General features: G+C 40.0%; 1 protein-coding gene across 1 annotated transcript; it reads right to left on the bottom strand.

Moving 5' to 3' along the window:
- Positions 1-290: 290 nt before the first annotated feature.
- LOC124267849 (Hermansky-Pudlak syndrome 3 protein homolog) lies at positions 291-23,695 on the bottom strand. The gene is given in 25 exon segments (XM_046702840.1): positions 291-831; positions 1,386-1,604; positions 2,467-2,557; positions 3,458-3,670; positions 4,708-4,938; positions 5,324-5,404; positions 6,061-6,095; positions 6,417-6,483; positions 6,931-7,029; positions 8,312-8,389; positions 8,764-8,851; positions 9,462-9,525; positions 10,418-10,514; positions 11,235-11,321; positions 12,590-12,698; positions 13,279-13,448; positions 14,533-14,599; positions 14,713-14,834; positions 16,490-16,606; positions 16,934-16,965; positions 17,302-17,477; positions 18,777-18,891; positions 19,276-19,661; positions 21,898-22,390; positions 23,406-23,695. Coding segments are annotated over 24 exon segments (3,411 nt in total). The 5' UTR covers positions 23,620-23,695; the 3' UTR covers positions 291-831; positions 1,386-1,425.
- Positions 23,696-23,897: the final 202 nt, after the last annotated feature.

Raw genomic sequence — 23,897 nt, 5'->3', positions numbered from 1 at the left:
ACTGATGGTCAAAACTTAGGCAATGTTATATTTGGGATTACACTTTCTCAGTAAAGTACAGATTCTAGTACTTTTGTTGGGTTGAGTCCCATCCAGGATTTGAACCCACACTGGCATTATGTCTTCATAATCCTTTTGATATCAATGTAACTGTTGCTCAAACTATCAGTGTCAGATGTCAATACATGATCAACAAGATAGACCATCAAACATTATCAGTTACAGAAACATAAAATAAAATTAAGAAAATATTAATTATTTAGTTTTCATTTTGATCCAGAATCATATTATTTACTCCAAATGTTACATCTCTGAAAACCATGGCAACACTATAACAGTGCTGTAGACATACATACCCTGTGGTATGTCAGCACCATGGCAGCTATACCCCATAGTTCAAATCGACTGAATCAGGGTGTTCAAGAAATGAAGCCAAATTGTTTTAGAAACATGGCATCTTGACAAAAGAACCAAGCATCCCTCATTTTGTTTACCAAGGTACGTTGGCTTGTATTTCATGTGTTGTATTTTCGGAATCATTGACTGGAAAATATTTGTACAGTTTTGATATTGCTGAACTTCTTCACTAGAATGATCTCAGATTTTCAAACAATGCAGGATTTGTCCTATAGCTGTAATAATTATCATCAGCACAGACTTTGGAACAAATGCATAGAAATATGCATGATTGGTTGTGCAGATTACTGACATATCTTGAAGTGTTTAGATTCTTTATGTAGTATGTCAGCGCCATCTACAGTTTGTAGTATTATCAGGTTCTGGATTGTCTCCCATGGAGAGGCTACCCCATCGCCCCGTCTCCCATGGAATGTCATTCTCTTCCCACAGAGGTTACTTGTCATATCTTCCTACGAACATCTGTTCTAATAAGGCCCTTTCATGGTGCGAGTGTTCAGGATTCGTGATTGGTTGCAATCAGATTTAGTTGTGCAATCAGTGATGTTGTTTCAAAAGTGATCATTCGCAAGGCCTCGGTTATTTCCGTATGCTTCGGGAAAACTAGAACCTCTTGCCCTGCGCGATGCACAAACGTTTCTTATAGACAGAACTCAGTCATGTAAATGGCGGATCAATGGCATCTCCATCGCCCTCGTTGACAACGGACAAGCTAGCCATTAAACGTCTTGTGTGTCACATCAACACAAGTTCCTGGCAGAGGAGGGATATTTGTGACCCAACATTTGCTTGTATTAGTCAAGTTGATGTAACACGTGTTCTGATTGGACAGAAAGGAGGGAGATAATTCATGTTGCGATTTTTTGCCGCTAGGGGATTTTACGAGAACCGGGAAATATGACCGTATTAGAACAGAGGTTCATAGGAAGAAAGGACAAGTAACCTCTGTGGGAAGAGAATGATGGAATGTGAGCTACATGCCGATCAAGTCATGATGATAAACAGCGGTCAGTGATGAGTGACCATCTTGCGGCCCTTGTCCATGATGTCGTTCTTGAGAATCTTGGCACATTGGTGCCGGAAGCACTGTGTGATGTATGGCAACATGAACGTAAAACTGCCATCTGCTGGCAACAAGCTGAGGAAGTGGTCAGGGGGAAGTAACTCTGATAAATCCTTCAGGATGCCTGAAATTGACAAATTGTAAGGTACAAACTAACCTCCACATTAAAAGGTAATTTTCTTAAGAATGGATAAGACATAAATCCCAAGAGTCCCTTAACACAAAGTGATGATATAGTCAAGATTTCCATAATAAAATAAAGTGAGTGAATCTTGTTTTGTACCACAGGCCAGTCATAGGCATATAGGGAAACCTGCAAGTCATAAAATGGGAGTGAAGGAAAGTTTTGCTTAAAGCAAGTGGTATTAATAGCTACTCCACCACAAATCCCCACTTATACAAATTCAACATGGTCGCCTTGTACGAGGGTGTTGAAGATCTATTCAAGTAAAGATATATAAGTATAGATATGCAAGATAAGTTAAGTAGTGTATAACCAATCACAGGGATGCCATAGATGATCTTTCATCTGGGCAAGATTTAAGAAAGGAGGAAAGTCCTTATATTATTGAACACATACAGATAGAGTCAAACTAGTTACAAGAGAATCAGGGGCGGTGGGGTAGTATAGTGGTTAAAGCATTCTTTCGTCACGCCGAAGACCTGGGTTCGATTCCCCACACGGGCACAATATGTGAAGCCCATTTCTTGTGTCCCCCCACTCTGTGATATTGCTGGAATACTCACTCACTCTCCACACTCACTCACTCACTCACTCACTCACTCACTCACTCACTCACTCACTCACTCACTCACTCCTCACTCACTCACACTCACTCACCCACCACCCACACTCACTCACTACAAGAGAATCACTTGTAGAAATCATGATAAAACTGTAAGAGAGCAATGGTGTGCAAGGAGAATATCAAAACAAAATACAGATATTATACACTGGATAATGAAGGACAGTGTTTGACCCTAACCTCGGTATGCTTGGACGTACAGCTCTTCTCCTGAAGTGGATGAGGGCAGCTCTTTCATCACCGCCTCCAGACACCGCATCCCGTACTGCCACTGACACAACAGACACAACACTTCAGTAGGTAATAACAAGCAATATGTGATAACAACGCATCCCGTACTGCCACTGACACAACAGACACAACACTTTAGTAGGTAATAACAAGCAATATGTGATAACACCATGATCCCCGATAAAAATATGTGATAACACACATTGTAGGTAATAACAAGCAATATGTGATAACTGACTGCCACTGACACAACAGACACAACACTTCAGTAGGTAATAACAAGCAATATGTGATAACACCGCATCCCGTACTGCCACTGACACAACAGACACAACACTTCAGTAGGTAATAACAAGCAATATGTGATAACACCGCATCCCGGTATGCCAATAACAACACTTTAGTATGTAATAACAAGCAATATGTGATAACACCGCATCCCGCATCGCCACTGCCACTGACACAACAGACACACTCTTTAGTAGGTAATCATCAGTCCTGCATAATGACACAACAGACACAACACTTCAGTAGGTAATAACGGCGATTTGTATAATTGAACAGTAGGTAATAACTGTAATGAACTAATCATCAAACATGTACGATTAGTTCTGTGGTAATGAACTAATCATCAATGTGATTTTTTAACAATTCCGCAAGACTGACTGGTCACAACTGACTGTGTGAAGAATGTCTATGTGTTGGACAACGATGCAGTCAGTGTTTATCCACCTATATCTAGCGGCCTGTAAATAAGCAAGTCTTTGCCAATCTGGTGATTGATACAAGAAAGTCTACACCATCTATTCTATTCAATCAACCAATTCATTGACCACTGAACCCAAGTCACTCAACCACTCGATCCAACTTATTTGACCAATTCGAGCCTGGAACTGAACTACAATCAATACAACCTGCTACATCTCTCTGTAAAGCTCACCCTCTCTGGATCCATCCCATATGCGGATGACATGAACTTGGGCACCACTCCAGGGTATCTGTCAATGATGAACTCCGTGGCCTGCTTCCAGTCAAGCAGACGAACACACAGCAGCCATATTGAATGCCAGCCAGCAAGCTCAGCCTCGTTCTGGATCTGGTGAGTCACACTTCGACACAGATCCTCTGTCAGTTCCTCACTGCACAGGAGTGACTGGCAACAGTGAGTGAGTGAGTGAGTTGTGAGACAACATTGAGTGAGTCAATGGTGAGTGTGAGTCAATAGTGAGTGAGTGAGTCAATGGTGAGTGTGTGAGTCAATAGTGAGCTAATAGTGAGTGTGTGAGTAAATAGCGAACATGTGAGTATAAAGTAAGACCCTGAGTCAATAGTGAGTGTGTGAATCAGTTGCATGTGTGAGTGAGTGAGTTTAGTTTTACGCTCGCTTTTAGCAATATTCCAGCAATATCATGGCGGGGGACACCAGAAATGGGCTTCACACATTGTACCCATGTGGGGAATCGAACCCGGGTCTTCCACACGACAAGCAAACGCTTTAACCACTAGGCTACCCCACCGCCCGAGTTGCATGTGTGAGAGTAAATAGTAAGTGTGTGAGTCAATAGTGAGTTACCCCAGCAGACTCAGTATGTCCAGACCTCAAGAGAGGTTGGGTCACAGACTCCTTATTATAAATATTTCCCTCATCAAGAGATATCATTGGTTTTGCTCTCCCAAAATCACTGTAAAGTATATATTGACTCTAAACTATCATCTGTTTCATTCCATTAACCCAAGTACCCCAAAATGTTACTAGCAGATGCCATCTTGTTTTCTGGAAGTCAATATTCATCATGTAACATACTGATCTTGTAGCAAGTGAACATTCAAGGTCAGAGACAGTCACATGATTTGAGGGGCTACATCAGGAGGTATTAACCAATAATGCATAATTTTTAACAGATGTATCACAAATGAATTTAAGATCTTCACTTTAATATTCAAAAGCATTTGAAACAATTAGAAGTTTACCATACTGTGTTCTGGATTTACCACTAGCTGGGTTACCATGGTTACCTGTACATAAAGCAATACTAAATTTAATTTGAAACTCACAACTGTTTCAGTCAGAGGTTGTTATAGTAATTTGATCCCTCTGACTCACAAATCAGAATTAAATATTTCACAGATTAAGAGATAATCATTGTGTCTCAGATTTCATGTTAGAAATTGAAGCAGACATTACGCCACCTGTAACTTGAGTAAATCCTCATTGCAGAAACAACAGGGGCATTTATCGTCCAAGGATTCAGCCCTGTTGACAACTTTGACCGGGATGGATGCTGACGGTGACCGCTGCTTGCCGCCACTGCCACTGGGGATGGTGATGTGCTGACAAGGCCGACTTATAGACGTGGGTCCAGTGAACGGAGGAAGGTAGTCAAGCCACACGAATCTCCCAGTGAAGTGGCCACCACTTGGCTGTACAGGAAACAGAGATCAGTCATCAAGTAATATCCTACATACTCATTCACAATAAAAACTTGACACTTGTTAAAATAAATGGATGAAAGTAGTGTATATTATGAAAATAGAGATGTATCACACTGCTATCATCCAGGTAACAATACAGACAATGAAAAAATGGATTGTGGAATCGTTTTATTGGGAAAATAATGGATGACGTTCAAAACAGGGGTTCAACCCTCCCACAGGTGTCAAGTTTCTGATTTTATTAAGTACATATCAAACAAAGTTTCTTGATTTTATTAAGTATATCCAGAACAAAGTTTATTATGATTTTTCTGGCTTAATGACAGTAAAACGACAAGGAGTTCCATGTTGACCTGTACTGACCATCTGGAACTGGTGAGGATAGGAGAAGTTGTCGTGAGGAAGGTAGTATCTTGCTGATGGTACGCTTGATGTACATTTAGCACAACAGGCTCTGTAACATGTGGAAACATCAGTCGTTTTAAATGTTTAGATGAGAATAAGCGGATTAAAGAGAGTATTAATTTTTTTTTAAATAACTTATCACCAAAATATGTTTCACCAAAATGCATGTCTTGAAATGTTTTGTGCGTTTGGTGCAGAGTATACAGGTTTTGTGTGGTTTATATAGGATAAATGCAGTTTTTACATGTTTAGTGTGGTTTATATAGGATAAATGCAGTTTTTACATGTTTTGTGTGGTTTATATAGGATAAATGCAGTTTTAAATGTTTTGTGTGGTTTATACAGGATATATGCAGTTTTACATGTTTTGTGTGGTTTATACAGGATAGATGCAGTTTTTACATGTTTTGTGTGGTTTATACAGGATATATGCAGTTTTTACATGTTTTGTGTGGTTTATACAGGATATATGCAGTTTATACATGTTTTGTGTGGTGAATACAGGTTTTGTGCAGTGTATACAGGTTTTGAAGCAATCTTTACAAAATGCCTGCCTCCCTCCCTGAATACTAAATGGTTGGTCCTCCCTTATTCCAGTGATCCAAGTACTTTTCTTAGCCTTGTGTATTCTTTCCTTCTACATCAACAAAAATGATGTTCCTTTGCATTAACAGCTTTCGAGGGAGAAGTCGTTTCATATCTCACCACAGCATCTTCAAAGATATACTTCCTCTTCCAATCTAAAAACATAAAAAATGGAGATTAACAGCCAAGTGTACAATATGTGCAGTAGACGGCCACAAGGGCACAGATCCTACCATTGCCCGAAAATAGGTCAAAGGTTGTAAAGGGATAGAAAATATGCCTGAAAATTATTTGTTGTTCCAGATAAGGCAAACCTGCTACATACCAAATTTCACAAATGATTGTGTAATGTACAAAAATGACAGTTTCAATATGGCTGTCATTCTCAAAATCATCTTGGAAACTTGGGATCTCAGGCATGACACAATAAGCACCACGCTCACTTCCTCCAGAAAAGAATGAGGGAGATGACTTACCTGTAACAAGGATCTCCAGGTAGTCCCTGATGTGGGTATTGGTGGACATATCCTTGCCTTCATTATTCTGTGAATAATCCATATCAATTAAAAGATAAACATCAAGTGATAAACATTAAGTGATAAACACACATGATATTGTAACAGCAAGAAGAAATCAGTATATGTTCCATTGTTCTTGTCACAAGCCATCACACTTTTCACACATCCACTGCCTCATAAGCCCAGTAGAAAGCTTATTGTATTCACTCCCTGCCTGATAATCATGAATTTAGATGCTTCTGTGACGTTATCATGTTTATCCTAACAAATTCCAGTAATCAGCAACATTATCAAATCTAATAACCTCCATGAAATTACTTCAAAGTTTAACCACTGGGACAAAATTGCTTTTTATCATACCTCATTCTATGCATAAAAGTAGAGAGCGTGACCTACTTGGAGTGTTATGGGTAATGCTTGTCACTATACTCACTAACCTCTTAAATCCAGACAACTGTACAATGTGACCTACCTGAAGCAGTTTGAGGCTGGTGTCCAGTGTCAATACACCTCTGTCAAACAACTCGACCAGCAGGTGAAGGAATGTATTTGGACGATGTTGTCGCATCAACTGGAAATATATGTTTAACAAGCTTACTGAAGACAGACAAAGTAGACAAGCACCTCCTCTATTCTCCTCTAATGTAAATCTTCATACAGATGCAGGTATCAAGTAGGTGATCAACAACGAGTGGACAAGGCTATACTGCTCAGGTAACAGGTACATGACGAGGGGGTATGAAACTGGTTACAATAAGGTTGGTTGTTGTTTTACGCCACACTCAACATCAGCGGCATGAGATTTTTTTTATTGATTTTTTAAAGTATTTTTATTTCCCAAAGTACATTTGGTGTTGTCATAATGCATTGTACAAAACATCGTACACAACATCCTCGTCATCAACTTGTTCTTGTCATAATACATTGTACAAAACATCGTACACAACATCCTTGTCATCAACTTGTTCTTGTCATAATACATTGTACAAAACGTCATACAAAACATCCTCGTTATCAATTTGTTCTTGTCATAATACATTGTACAAAACGCCATACAAAACATCCTCGTCATCAATTTGTTGTTGTCATAATTCATTGTACAAAATGTCATACAAAACATCCTCGTTATCAATTTGTTTTTGTCATAATTCATTGTACAAAATGTCATACAAAACATCCTCGTTATCAATTTGTTCTTGTCATAATACATTGTACAAAACGCCATACAAAAACATCCTCGTCATCGACATTGTGCAAGCATCATCATCACCATCAATACAAACAAACATCAGCAGCATGAGATTGATCTGCAAACTTGGGATACAATGACATGTATCAATCAAGCCAGCAAGCCTGACCACCCGATCCCATTAGTCACCTCTTACAACAAGCATGGGTTGCTGAAGACCAGTTCTAACCCGGATCTTCACAGGTATTTACAAGGATGTATAACGCAGTTTATTGCTACTGGATGTTGTTACAGGCTCTCAGTGGCTTGATGAAGGGAACAGTATCTGTGCTGAGACATTGCATTTAGTAAAATAACAAATTTGAAATCCATAAGTTAACTCTGAAGATAAGCTTCATTTAGACTGAGGTAATGAACAATGTAATTTTATGATTTAAAAACCCAAAACTAACCAGGTCTTTTTGGTGACCATGTTCAGAGCAAGTTCCAAGCATTTTGGTCGGTTTTTGATTGAAAAAGTTCTAATCCAAAGAAATCAAGTCCAAATCAACATAAATTTAGAATTAGAACAGTGAGCAAATTCCAACAGTGATTGTTGTCCTTGTACTATGAACATGAGGCAAGAATTGAAGCCCTGGGGGCCAACATTGGGGCTGCCACTTACCTGAGCAAGGGGAGTGAACTCTGTAAAGTCCTTGTGAACCAGATTTGGGTGGACCCCACATATTAAAATCAAGCTTTTCTGAAAAAACACCAGAAAAACAAATTTCATCTATGATTTACCAAATCAATCAAGGTGTGACACCTATGTATTCATTAGTGAACTTACTTAATTATAGAATGCAGTTGTTTATCACATCAAATTTCTGTGTTGTTATTAGGTTTCACACCTAGTTCTTTTATGGACTTATTCCCTGGTAACTTTTAAGTTTCAACTTCAAAATCAACACATAACAACTGTAAACAGTACTACCATGTATTGTGGCCTCCAAAATCTCCACACAAATAAACACAGAACATTAACTTTTCAGACAGGTAAGAGTAAAACGGACAAAAGTCAGTCAACCATAAACAATAAACAAATATGGTCCTGTACCAATGACTGATTCTGCTCACCTCCGGGATCGCCATGAGAGCTGTACGAGCTGTCTCGGGTTCCACCAAACTCAGGTTCACTTTCACCAGGGCCAGGAGGTCAAAGTCACTGTGAAAAGCCGATATTAATGTTCAGATGTAACATTGTTGTCTATGACATGCTTGTGTTAATCAGGGACGGTGGGGTAGCCTAGTGGTTAAAGTGGTAACTCAACAAGTCAAAGACATGGGTTTGATTCCCCACATGGGTACAATGTTTGAAGCCCATTTCTGGTGTCCCCCGTCGTGATATTGCTGTAATATTGCTGAAAGCGGCATAAAACTAAACTCACTCACTCACTCACTAATGTTAATCAGCTGCATATAACAACATATCATGTACATATACTTGTCATCAGTTGGTTGCAGTCACTCAAGATAACAAGAATCTACAGCAACATGATGCTATAAGTAATAAACAAGAAGTTTGTATCCACCAAAAATGCACTTTATCTTTTTTATTCACCAATTGGAATGCAAACCAAATATATCAATACCCGTCAATATACTCCACCTGTGCTTAGTATCAATTCATGTTTGGACTCCACCAGTGAGATATATAGTATAGTGGCTGAATATATAGTATTATACCAGTATGAGATATATAGTATAGTTTACCAGTATGAGATAGTATATACACTGTGTTGTCTGCAATGGCAGCAGTGAGATGTGAGATTCACCTTGCATTTTCTTCCCTTTGTCTGTTATGGCCCATCCATTTCTTTAACAAGTCCATCGCAGTTTCTGTTGAAAGAAAATTTGTGATTGATGGAATTGAACAGGACTTGCCATGGCTGTCACACATGTTTCTGGGTCAGTGATTGCGTTGTGAACACACTCCACTGGGAACTGTATTTCAGTTACATCACAACCAGCCATGCTGCATCCTCATTTATCAAGTGATATCTACATTCATGTAATCGCCCTGACTGCTTAAGTTCCGCAGTGAGAGACCCTTCTCGACTTGACAAATCACCAAATTAGCAAAATGTTTTAACGCACTGTTTATGCAATTTTAGAATTGATAACAGCCTTAGAAAGGAAAGTTCTGCCCGACCTTACCACTCAAACCACACCACTTTCTTAAGAATTTCTACTTACTGGTACCCTTTTAAACAGATACCAATCTGTGCAACCCTTGCACTTCAAGTAGGAATTTGTTGGATGAAAAATATTTTTTCTGAAAGTACTCTGGATTATATTACTCAACTGTGACACACACAATCTGTGGGTGATCTCCCTTGGTCATTTCGCCAGTCTTTCACACAGTAAATCCATCTATTCCCAATCTTCAATTGAATACTTACATACTTGTCGGCGTTATTATACTTGTCAGCAATATTCCAGCTATATGGCGGCGGTCTGTAAATAATCGAGTCTGGACCAAACAATCAAGTGATCAACAGCATGAGCATCGATCTGCGCAATTGGGAACCAATGACACGTGTCAACCAAGTCAGCGAGCCTGACCACCCAATCCCATGAGTCGCCTCTTACGACAAGCATGGGTTACTGAAGGCTCATTCTTACCCGGACCTTCGTGGGTCATACACAATATGGCCAATACTAGACACTACAAGTTTTAATTCCCTCCCATACTTCCAGGTACCCATCTATACAACCAGTGCATCATCACCTGGGCTGAATGTGTGTAGTCGGGAGATGAGCAGGATGTGGGAGAGTCGCTCCGGCTCCGTCTCGTGGTAGATGTGCAACACCTCATTGCCACAGCTCTGGAACAGCAAACATAATGGGAAGGTAGTATGAAACCATGCCCCACTTCAGTTACTGATCCCAGACACTGCTGTACAGAGTATCTCACCCAGCTTTGTGACAGGGGCATTGTTGATGTCATTTGTTTGTGATGTCATGGTGACTGATGATGTCACACAGTCTGTAGAGTATTGAGTTTTGGAAGAATAATGCATGAAAGTCTGAAAAGAGTGTGCACTACACACAAGAAACCAGGCAGACCCATTACTAATACATTGTAGTACACTGAAACAGATGCTGAATTTAAGAAACAAAACACCACTCTGTGATCCAATTGCAAAGTAGCCTTTAACGCTGAATTGAATCTCTGTGTACAAAAGTATTACAGTTCTTTTAAAGATTTTAATAGATTATTTCAAACTGTAAAAGAGATGTATTATTGTTTTGCAATTTACATGAGATTTTAAAGACAAATTCAATACCTGAAAGAGGAGAGGTGAGATAGAGAGAGGCTGTGTTCAAGACTTTGGCACTGATAGAGCAGCATGCTGCTAACCCGCTGAGACACCATGCTGCAGTCAGTGTAAGACACACAGTATTCACGGGTTATCTCCCCTTGATGCTGAGCACCAGGCAGAGTAACAACAAGTACCATCTTTTACTGCCCTCAGATTTGATGCAGGCTGGGCATTGAACCACCGATTATCAGACAAGCTCCATCCCTTGAATCTGTCACTTACCTCCTTGATGGCCACGGGGTCGTCGTCCAGGAACAGGATGTAGTTGAGGTAGTAGAGGAGCCCCTTGCCGTACGTGAAGTGAGAACCCTGGGAGGAAGTTATCATGTGCAAGTGTTTTTGGATGGAAAATATTCTGCATTAAGAACAGACATTCATTGTTTTACCTTTCGTAACACACCTAGACTGGTTTCATCCATTGTCTTAATCCTGCTGAGAAAACTACCTAAACCATTATTGTCTAAAACCACATAGCTGTGATATAACTCATATAACCCACCCTCCATATGTGCCCTAGGTGTATATCATGTAACTTATTGTCTTAACCCTCAGTTGTCCAGGGTGTTATATCTCAAATGTCATGATAAATACTCTGTACCTGTTTGTTACAATGGCTTAATTTTGAACCCAAAATACTTTTTACATGTAGCTATATACTGCCATCTAATAAAATTAGTTACTAAGTTATACCATAGCTAGAGATGGTAATGAAACTCACAGAACTAGCCTATGGTGGTGAATACGGTGAAGGATACTCGGAATGTATCACTCATGTATCACAGTGTACCTTCTCTATCATGAAACAGCAGAGGATAAAAATATGAGAAACCAGACCGTGTATTATTCCCCTGAATGTCGAGAATGGCTCTGACAAAGACATTGAGCAACATGCCTGTGTTCCAGTTATTGCGTGTTGCTTTACCGGGACCCCGTGATGTAGCTGGGTGGTTAAATCATTTACTTAGCAGGATGAAGGCATTGGTTTTATTCCATATATATGGGTACAACAGAGATGCCAACCCTGAATCTAAGGAAAACGGAGTCATGACTGGCTGAAAGCCAGGCCTGAGCACCAAAGGTGCGAGTTGGGGGTGAGCTCATGGTCGGCTCTGCCATTTTGTTTCACTTTCATACGGACTATGACATGCATTCGGAAAAACTTTGTGAAACTTCATCGTCAATAACACGCACTATACACAATCGACACCCAAAGGATCACACACTAAGCTTCTGAATGCTTTTACCAGTATTCACTCAAATAAATCACGGTGACTTACGAAATTGAATACCGTGTAAATAAATTCAGAATTTTTTATAAAAAATCGGAGAGCAGATTTTGTATTTGAAAATCGGAGTAACACCGCCAAAATCGGAGTGGTTGGCATATCTGGTACAATGTGTGCAGCCCATTCTGGCGTTGATCAGCAAGCTGAAGGCCTGGATTTGATTCCTTAAATGGGAACAGTTTGTGAAGCATATTCTGATGTTTCCACTTGTGAAATTCCTAGAATACGGCAAGTGGAATTAAAAAAACCTACTCACTAATATTCATGTGCATCCAATACACATGGTCTCACCTGTTTCTTGTGTTGCTTGTGTTGGACAGCCTGCCTGATGATGTCATCCAGACTTAAGTGGGACATGACGTAGTATGGCAAACACAAACGCCAGTCTTCCTCATTGGGTCTGAAAACAAAACACACAGTGCCATGAATGTTGAAGCAGGGATTTACCTTGAGTCCTGTATTTGATGGTCCCTGGGACTCATATTCATACTTTTCAGGGGCCCTCGACAACAAAATGGGGGTCCCAGACACTTAAATATTATTATTAATACTGTTATGGTATTGTGTATCATGATCAACACATTAATTGTTATGTTAATGAAATTGCAAATGATACCATAACCCAGCTAGTAGCAAACTCGGTGATAACTTATTGTTTCTTGATTGGAATATTTACAAAAGTATTTGAACTTTCCTGCATCCCGGTGGATGCGCTAATAAATTCCGTTGTGTCCATTGTCAATTTTTGTGAGTATAGGACACAGGAATTCGCGTCCTGTAAATCCCTGTTGAAAACATGAGCATATTTCCAGATAAAGCCAGCAGCATCCTCGGACTGATGTACGAGGCGACAACTCGGAGAGGTAGTCAGGCTCTGTCACATTGTTGACGGCATGTTATCTCACCCTGATAGCATGGATCAAGGGATCAGTGTCAATCAGTGGATCGAATATCAAGCGTGTATGTTGAGCTACACTCACAGTGAGTAGTACTCTCCCAGCAAGGCAGCAGATTCCAGGATGTTCTCCTCCACAAGGGCATCAGGGCTGCTGGTGAACATCATCGCCCTCTTCACATGGAGGTGCGCCTCCTGCAGCATGTGGGCGTAGCTGGACGGACCCGTCTCCATCACCTTGCAGCCAAAACTCACCTGCAACAAAGTCGTGGTTTGGTGTCATAGTCACAGCTCTGTACAGTTAGTTCTGCATAATGTTTATGCCATGCATCCCATGAGGCTTTACTTGTTATGATGTCGGCCACACTGTGTACCTCCTCAAACCCTTGTTATTTGTTTTATGGATTCTCCAAAACAACATAATAATTCCCCTACCTGAACTGCATTTGTTTAGACATTTAATAAACCAACTACAAAAACATAGATTAAAAGACACTCCGGCCTACATGAGAGATAAATACAGTAAAGTTGTCAACATTAACAGAACTAAGATGCGGTTTTGGGTTTGGGACAAGATTTAGATGAAGTTAGGCTGAATGAGGTGAGGATATGGAATGAGGTTAGGATGGGGTGAGGATATGGAATGAGGTTAGGATGGGGTGAGGATATGGAATGAGGTTAGGATGGGGTGAGGATATGGAATGAGGTTAGGATGGGGTGAGGATATGGAATGAGGTTAGGATGGGGTGAGGATATGGAATGAGGTTAGAATGTGGTGAGGATATGGAATGAGGTTAGGATGGGGTGAGGATATGGAATGAGGTTAGGATGATGTAAGGATATGGAATGAAGTTAGGATGGGGTGAGGATATGGAATGAGGTTAGGATGGGTGAGGATATGGAATGAGGTTAGGATGGGGTGAGGATATGGAATGAGGTTAGGATAGGGTGAGGATATGGAATGAGGTTAGGATGGGGTGAGGATATGGAATGAGGTTAGGATGGTGTAAGGATATGGAATGAGGTTTAACTGGTTAGGATGGGGTGAGGATATGAAATGAGGTAAGGATGATGTAAGGATATGGAATGAGGTTAGGATGGGGTGAGGATATGGAATGAGGTTAGGATGGGGTGAGGATATGGAATGAGGTTAGGATGCAGTTCAGATCCTGGTTGAGGTTCAAGTTGGGTAGGGAGTTTGGCATGATTAGGTTAGGATGGGGTTTGAATCTAGGATGGGGTTTGAATCTGGTTGAGGTAAGGATGGAGTTGTAAGACACATAACTCCAACTCATCATCCAGTCTGAAGGAGACCACGTGGCCTGCCCCACCAACTCACCATGTCTCGGTACAGATCCACAGCAGGACACATCTGCAGGGCGTACAGGCTCCACATCATGTCCTCACTAAAACAGCCACAGTTACATCAGGTGATCTGACATAGAAGTATTCTGCATTGTATAACAATTTATTGTTGTTCTTATTGTCAGCTCTGTTACAACCACTTGCTAACTCTCACCTGTGGGGGTCCTCTACCTTAGTCAGTAGGATCAGGTGGTCGTTAGTCACAGTGATATCTCTGGTGCCGATGAATGGCTGGATCCCGATGAGGCAGACGTCAAGTTCAGTGGGAGGAGATGCCTGAAATGTGAGATGACTTACCATGACATGATCTTACAACCAGAAGACATTTTTAAAGGGTTAAAGGGTTCAGTTCTCATGTCAAAGCTTTAAGTTCCATGGAATAGGTGCATCACCAAACTTTTTGTCAAACCGGTTTCACCCACTCCTTCACATTGAGATGAGTTAAGGTTTGTGGAAGTGTGTTCGGCATGACAACATTTTGAACATGTCCCATTACAGTGAGAACCCGGATATCTGGACACATTCGTTTTTGCGTAAATCGTCCGGACAACTTAATATCTGGATATCTGGATTTCTGTCATCCAGGCTGTGGTGTTGAAACGGTAGCGAGCATACACTTCTGGTTTAAAATCACTTCCAAAACAGCATGGTCGTTTTGATTTGCCAATTACAATTCACTCTGTGTCAGATAGGCCAACTAATCAACACCAATATCCTGCTGATCGGTCATTAATCCGGATTAACAGAACTTGACTTCACACGGTCAGTGGAAGATCAAAGCCTTGTGCTGATAAGTGAGTCAATTTTGTGTTGATGTAGCCGGTTGGTTTGTAAAATTTACCGTCCGGGATGGAAACCGCATATCCGTTATAGACAGTCACTTTTATAACGTAAGACATTGGTTTGTCATGAAAATTGACCAGAAATCGAGCTGTCTGGATATTTTGGGTCCGGGTATCCGGGGTCTCACTGTATATCATTCTGTGTCAGCTGAGCGAGGACTTTGTTGAGCCCTTAGTGCTGCCGCTCCACTGACCACCTTGCTGAAACCTTCAGATACTGGGAGCTGCTGGCAAGGAGCAGGATCAGTCTGGGATTCAAACCCTTTACCTGCAAGCACTAAGGGAACCACCACACAAACTAAAGCACCTGAGATGACCAGTTTATATACACTGAAATCTCGATAGTTTATCCAGAATCCTTAAATCTTCCTTTCAGACAAATACTGTTGCAGATGTTCTTTAGACTAAGAATAATGAATACATCTCATGTGTTGCCATAGTATATATTTTATATCATGATAGGCTTGCATCAAACAATATCTGGTAATAACAAACGATATTACAGCACAAACAGCTATAGTCTGTTTGACATTGCAGTGAAAACGTACCGATGAATTTTACTTTAAGCAAAAAAGGAAATCAAATAAAGTGAAATGAATCCTCATAATTTTACCTTGCCAACTGAACATTTAAATCTCAGAATTTTATTCATGAAAGTTGTTTAACAAACGATCATAGATTCAAATCGCTATTATTGGTTTGTATTACAAGGGGGTAAGCGCAGTAGTTGGAACAGTGAAACACATGCATGTGTGGTACATGATGAGCATTAACTAAGCCCAACCCTACTTGTTCTCGGTGTTTCATTTAATGTGCATTCCACTTTGTAATACAAACCAATAATAGCGATTTGAAACTATGATCGTTTGTTAAACAACTTTTATCCTAGGTTGAATAAAATTCTGAGATTTAAATGTTCAATTGGAAAGGTAAAGTTATGAGGATTCGCAATATTAATTTCACTTTATTCGAGTTGTTTTTTGTTTAAAGTGAAATTCATCGGTACGTTTTCACTGCAAACTGTCTATAACAAAGTGAATGGTACATGAGGGTAAGATATTGAGTTAGCTATCTATGATCTGCTCTGACCTTGGTGATGAAGTCGTACTCCTCTGTCTGGTGGATGGCTACGGTGCTGTCCCGGGCCGTGTACGTCTCCACGCCCGTCTTCGTGGCAACATGTAGCAGGCCATTGCAGGGGATAATCTGGCAATAGTAAACACAGAATGAGGGTACTATGTCTATTTATATCTGGGACATACCTTGGTTACACTGGTCCTATATCTACGTAACTCTCAGAGAGCCCTTGGCAGCACTGGTTCACAGATCTACCTATCTCTACGACATACCTTGACAGCATTGGTCCTAGATCTACCTATGTCTGGGATATACCTTGTATTGAGCACACTGGTTCACAGATCTACCTAACTCTGGGACATACCTTGACAGCACTGGTCCTAGATCTACCTATCTCTGGGACATACCTTGTATTGAGCACACTGGTTCACAGATCTACCTATCTCTGGGACATACCTTGACAGCACTGGTCCTAGATCTACCTATCTCTGGGACATACCTTGTATTGAGCACACTGGTTCACAGATCTACCTATCTCTGGGACATACCTTGACAGCACTGGTCCTAGATCTACCTATCTCTGGGATATACCTTGTATTGAGCACACTGGTTCACAGATCTACCTATCTCTGGGACATACCTTGACAGCACTGGTCCTAGATCTACCTATCTCTTGGACATACCTTGTATTGAGCACACTGGTTCACAGATCTACCTATCTCTGGGACATACCTTGACAGCACTGGTCCTAGATCTACCTATCTCTGGGACATACCTTGTATTGAGCACACTGGTTCACAGATCTATCTATCTTTAGGACATACCTTGACAGCACTTGTTGTGTATCTGTAGCAGTTGATGAGTTTTACCCGAGGGTAGAGAGAGTACAGGCACCCTCCCCGACCCCCACTGACAAAGCAGCACACAGACGCCATATTGCGATACCGAGGAGACATGACAGGTGAAGAGGTACTCCCAGACTCCACCTTCCTGGATATACCTGCAATATACCATGATATGGAAAGTAACATGATATACTTTCAATATACCACAATATATAATGGACCCTCCTGCATATAACTGCAATATACCATAACATACAATAGGCCTCCCTGAGTATAACTGAAATATACCATGATATACAAAATATGGTCCAGGATATACCTGCAATATACCATAATATACAATAGACCCTCCTGAGTATAACTGAAATATACCATGATATACAAGATACCTTCCTGGATATATCTGCAATATACCATAACATACAATAGACCCTCCTGAGTATAACTGAAATATACCATGATATACAAAATATGGTCCAGGATATACCTGCAATATACAATAACATACAATAGACCCTCCTGAGTATAACTGAAATATACCATGATATACAAGATATGGTCCAGGATATACCTGCAATATACAATAACATACAATAGACCTTCCTGAGTATAACTGAAATATACCATGATATACAAGATATGGTCCAGGATATACCTGCAATATACAATAACATACAATAGACCTTCCTGAGTATAACTGAAATATACCATGATATACAAGATACCTTCCTGGATATACCTGCAATATACCATAACATACAATAGACCTTCCTGAGTATAACTGAAATATACCATGATATACAAGATACCTTCCTGGATATACCTGCAATATACAATAATATACAATAGACCCTCCTGGGTATAACTGAAATATACCATGATATACAAAATATGGTCCAGGATATACCTGCAATATACCATAACATACAATAGGCCTCCCTGAGTATAACTGAAATATACCATGATATACAAAATATGGTCCAGGATATATCTGCAATATACCATAACATACAATAGACCCTCCTGAGTATAACTGAAATATACCATGATATACAAAATATGGTCCAGGATATACCTGCAATATACCATAACATACAATAGACCCTCCTGAGTATAACTGAAATATACCAAGATATACAAAATATGGTCCAGGATATACCTGCAATATACAATAACATACAATAGACCTTCCTGAGTATAACTGAAATATACCATGATATACAAGATACCTTCCTGGATATACCTGCAATATACCATAACATACAATAGACCTTCCTGAGTATAACTGAAATATACCATGATATACAAGATATGTTCCTGGATATATCTGCAATATATCACGATAGGTAGCCGACAGGATATACTGTTACATTCACTGCAACTGTAGTTCTTCTAAACATGTTCAGTATTCTTTCCTTCCAAGAATCCTCAGGTAGAAGAATGGTGTAAGTTACCTGGCAGGTATGCAGGAATAACAGAGACTTGTTGCCAGTCCTCTCGCATCCCAGCATCGCTGAAGTGTAGCAGTGTGATGGCCTTCACTCCTCCCGAGGACTTGAAGCGGGCCACCTGCAATACAAGCGGACATATTTGTGTTCCGACAGACAACAGGACTAGTGTCACAGTACCTGTCACATGATTCCAAGACAGACTGTGCCAGCTGATGGTTCAAAGGAACCTTGCTACAACACATTCAAATACTGCAAGTGAAAGGTCTTGTAACTCTAACATAAGATCATGACACAATTTTAGATCACCATTTCCTGTTGATATGGCCTCACCTTTGCTGTCTACAGGACAAATCTGATATGAGTAAAGAACTTAACAACAGAAGCTTGAACATCAGGTTAAAACGTCATTTAAACTATTTCTTAAAATGAACCATCAAAACAGACTGAAGCACATTATTTTGTACAACAGTGCATCAGTGCCCCGTTTCAGCTAAATTCTCACCTCTAAGGTCCTGTAATACAGGTGGTGATGATTTGTGGCCGAGAGACTTGGAGGTTCCCTGGAGGCCTGGTAGATGAATAGATATCTCGCCTGTCTCAGAGTCCTCCCCGTCAAACCTCCATGCCTGGAAATAGTCATCGTCTGAGATCCTGGTAGAGGAGGAATAGCTGCTGGACAGGTCGGACGTGTCGTGAATGTTGGGGCTGTGATTGGTTGATCTGTTCTGACCAATGGATGAGTACTCAATCTGATTGATGATTGGTGGATCACTTTCAAATATCTCATCTACGTCAGCCAATGAAGAGAGGCGACTTTGGGTGTGGTATGATGAGCCTGGTGAAGGGGTGGTGCGATAAACATGACCTTGACCATCTCTGTCCTCTGACCTGACAAACAGTACAAATAGTTCAAAGGTACCGAAGCGCACAGGTGTATTCTTATGGTCCATTCATTTAGATGCCATGATTAAACTTCCAGAATGAACCTAACAACATAGAACCTCCAACCCCTGAACAAAGATTCAGGTTTTCAACATCATAATTCAAAATACATACCACTTTTCACATGTTTCAGAGCCAAGCACTCAAGAGCAACTCTCTGGTTGGGGCAGGTACAAGACACAACCCACCAAGTGGAATACATTTTCACTCTATAATGACTGAGACCTCCCCAACTGTTCAACTTCAACCCATGTTCAGACATGAAGACATCCTTTCATTAGTTTCAATCAAACAGATTTTTTAAGATTTTCCTCAGTGCATCAGACATTGTTCTAATGTTGAATTTCTCACAAATTTTGTTGCAATCAATAGGACTCATGTTATATTTGGGATTACACTTTTTTTTGTAAAGTACAGATTCTAGTACTTTTGTTGGGTTGAATCCCATGCGAGATTCGAACACACACCCCCAGAGTCAGGCACCTAATCACCAGCACACAAAGTCAGACGCCTAGACCGCTCAGCCACCGCGGCTTCCACAAACAATGGAAGTAGGACAACTGGTAGTCTAGACTGCGGACTTTGTGTAACATAGGTTACATTTGACCACTTTCTAAAATGGCATTGTGTATTTTAATGTCATGTTGTTGAAATCTCCAACTGAACACTCGGGCTAGTTTGCATCCTGATTGGTCTGTTGGACTAAGCAGCGAAACAAATCAAACAGGCTAAAGAAAATCAGGGACAGGTAACTTGAGAGCCCAAGAGCAATGTGAACTGATCCAGGAGTTAGCATCGATTTATCGTTGCTGGAGAACAAAACCCAACTGTCTCCTACCTGTCCCACCAGCTGTGAGGCTCAAGTCAGGTCCCTCGTGCTGCTGGCAGGCAGGGATGTGCTATGAAGCATTCGTAATTTCGAATTTGTGGCAACTATTGTTTTCATCATTATTCATAACATTGCTCTTTTGTTAAATCACAGATGCAGGTTTAACTTGTTCTTAACAATGGACACACATTTCAGTAAGTCTGTGCACTATAACTGTACTGCCAAGTAAACATATTCAGATTATATATAAGTAAAATGAAAAATTATTTTCACATTATCATTTAAGACAAAAAAAAGATTTCATGATCTTTCCTATAAACTATTATCTGTCAGTTATATGTCTCAATTTGCAGTGTATTTACTTATGACATTGACACAATTTACAAGCTTAATAATTAATAATTATGTACTTCCCCCTCAGTATTTTGAATTTTACTTTTACACAACTTATTTCACATGGAAAGACAATTTGGATCGGACAGAAAACATGGATAATTGTTGAGTGTTGAGATTGTCATTACTCAAGATTAAACTGAATGAATTTGTCAGTGGAGCCATTACCCTCTGCATGTCGGTGATGTCAGTATCATGTCTTGTCCCCGTCATTTGGTTCATTGTTATCATCTGACTTCAACAAGCGAGGAGTGAGTTTAGTTTTAAGCCGCACTCAGCAATATTCCAGCTATATGGCCGCAGTCTGTAAATAATCGAGTCTGGACCAGACAATCCAGTGATCAACAGCATGAGCATCGATCTGCGCAACTGGGAACCGATGACATGTGTCAACCAAGTCAGCGAGTCTGACCACCCGATCCCGTTGGACGCCTCTTACAACAAGCATGGGTTACTGAGGTTCATCATAACCCGGACCTTCATGGGTCTGACTTCAACAAACTTTATGACACCATTTGTAGTGATGGTTTTTACTTACTCCTGAAAGGCCATTCATCATTCTTCTGACAACACTGACATCCCCAGAAATAGAAATGACTGTGTTTCAGTGTGTCACAGAGCACAGGGCACTCCTGAAGTGCGTCCTTTTAAAGTTAATCACATTCATGAGAAAACCTCAGAGGATACTTGAAATGTATTTCTTTTTGTCCTTTTACTGGAGGTCACTCACTGATGAAAGCACATTTATAAGTTAATCAATCTTGGCAGCGATAAGAAAAAGGCTATGAAACTAAGACCTCTTTGCCTCTGAGACCTCTCAACATGCTCAATGTTGAGAACATAACAACTTCTAAAACAATTTTCAAATTTAGGAAGGCATGCCTACCAGCTAAGGACATAGTTTGAATTCAAATACCAGTCTTGAATAATATACTAATCTGTAACAGTTAATATACATACCTCCTTCTCTCTAACTTTATTTGGCTAAGACGAGACGACTCTGAATCTGAATCAGTGTACTCCAGTCTAACAGCCTGAAACTCATTCTGTGACAAACACACGACATAATCCTCGCACAATGACAGAGTCACCAGCTTGAAATTCCAGCAAAGCTCCAGAAAGATCTCCACATCTCGATAAGTTTTTCCCGAGCTTGGCACAGTCTTGTCCACTAGGTGGAAAACCTTGACTTCTCGATCTATTGCCACAGCAAAGTTCCCTGTTTGTGAACACACTGATATGTCAGCAATTTTCCGATCTACTGGAATTTCCACCACATCCAGATAGTTCTGAGTGGAAGAGATGAGGGATGAGTGGGATTTGCCAGCAATGCGTACTTTAGTTTTGATTTTAGAACCTTGAGGAATTTCACAATCCCAGTTTAAATAGACACGGATATATTTGGTTAAATTCTTCCAAGATTTCTTGAACTCGACTGTGATTAAATAGTTTTCTGAAATGCAAGGGGAAACACAATTAAAAGAGACTTATCTGGTGTGTACAAGAAATACCAGAGAAAGGGCAAAAAGTCACACTTTTACTTTGACATAATTTGTGTTTCCAAATCAAACCTCTCACTTTGAATATTTTATGTCCAAGCCAACATGGATAAGTTAAACATTGTCAAACACAAGAAAATACTATGGATAGCATGTCTGAAATGAGCAGGTATTTAACATTATTTCGAAGGCAACTATGAATCTACTTGTGTTATCCAGTCAATGCTGGATTGTTATCACTGAAAACCCAAACCAAAGTGTTCTTTGAAAAATGCTGACCAGATTCGATGGGGGCAAAACAGCAAAACATCAAAACATCAACATATATATAATGAACTGGTCACTTATACATAAATTATTTTAACCCAAAAATATTTTATTTGCCAAAAGAATAAATAAAAACTGCCCTAAAGATGTAAAAGGAAAACCAGAAAAAGCAACAGGATCTGCTGTTTGATAATAGGAATGGAAATTTAAAAATGACTAGTCCTTACAGGTGTCATTTTCTGGGTGGATGATTTGAAATCCAAAATACTTGTAAGATACTTTCTAGTATTCTAAACGATACTGAAGAATGATGAATCAAATGTTGACAAAATCAGATAAAAAGAAACATATGCATCTACAAAATTCACAACTTGTTTAATGTAAACTAGTGTTTGGTCTTGAGATATTGGCATTGATAACCTGCAGCAGAAGACACAGAGAGATATTCCTGAGTTAATAATGTGTTAAAAAAGATGTCAGTCACTTCTCAAATAGCCATTCTTTCTAACACACTAACACACTGACATAATCGAATCATGGTAATACGTGACACATCTATGATAACAATTATCTCTTAGTGATCTGCCTCTGGCGGATGGTTTTAGCTGGATCATCAGTTTTGCTTGTATTTGACACCTAACAATCACAGACATCATATTTGATTATATTGCTTTAAAATGATACAGTAAAATATTTCATTACTGGCGGGGTTGTAGAGCAGCTGTTCCACCAAGGACACGGTCTCAAAACGCCTCGTCTCCCGGCAGCCCTCTTCCGTTATTGCGAAAACAACAACAGTGCATCGTCTCGTCGCCACGAAAACGTGCTTCTCGTCTGCACATATCGCCAGTGGTTCATCCTGGATGGGAATGACTTTCTTTGACTTGAAACTGTGGCAGTCGAATACCCGAACCATGGCTGTTATGCGACTGTTAACACATATCACCTATTAACTAATCGTACGCTCCTCGTCGACATGGGCAGCGCCATTTTGTCCCTGATATTGTCATGTGATTTCAGTAGGTATAAAAAACGAATCGTTCTTGAAAACCGGACAAAACCAATATTCATAAATGTTGGTTAAAATTCATTACGTTCTTCTAAACTCTTGGTGAAATATGGAAAGACCTCCAAGCATTTGTCCCAAAATGCAAAAACAGAAATCAAGTCAATTAAACTAAATAATATGTTGAC

Source organism: Haliotis rubra, unplaced genomic scaffold (assembly GCF_003918875.1).
Source record: "Haliotis rubra isolate DU_JTF1 unplaced genomic scaffold, ASM391887v1 Scf134, whole genome shotgun sequence".
Classification (NCBI taxonomy): Eukaryota; Metazoa; Mollusca; class Gastropoda; order Lepetellida; family Haliotidae; genus Haliotis; species Haliotis rubra.
This window is presented reverse-complemented; position numbering and strand designations above follow the sequence as displayed.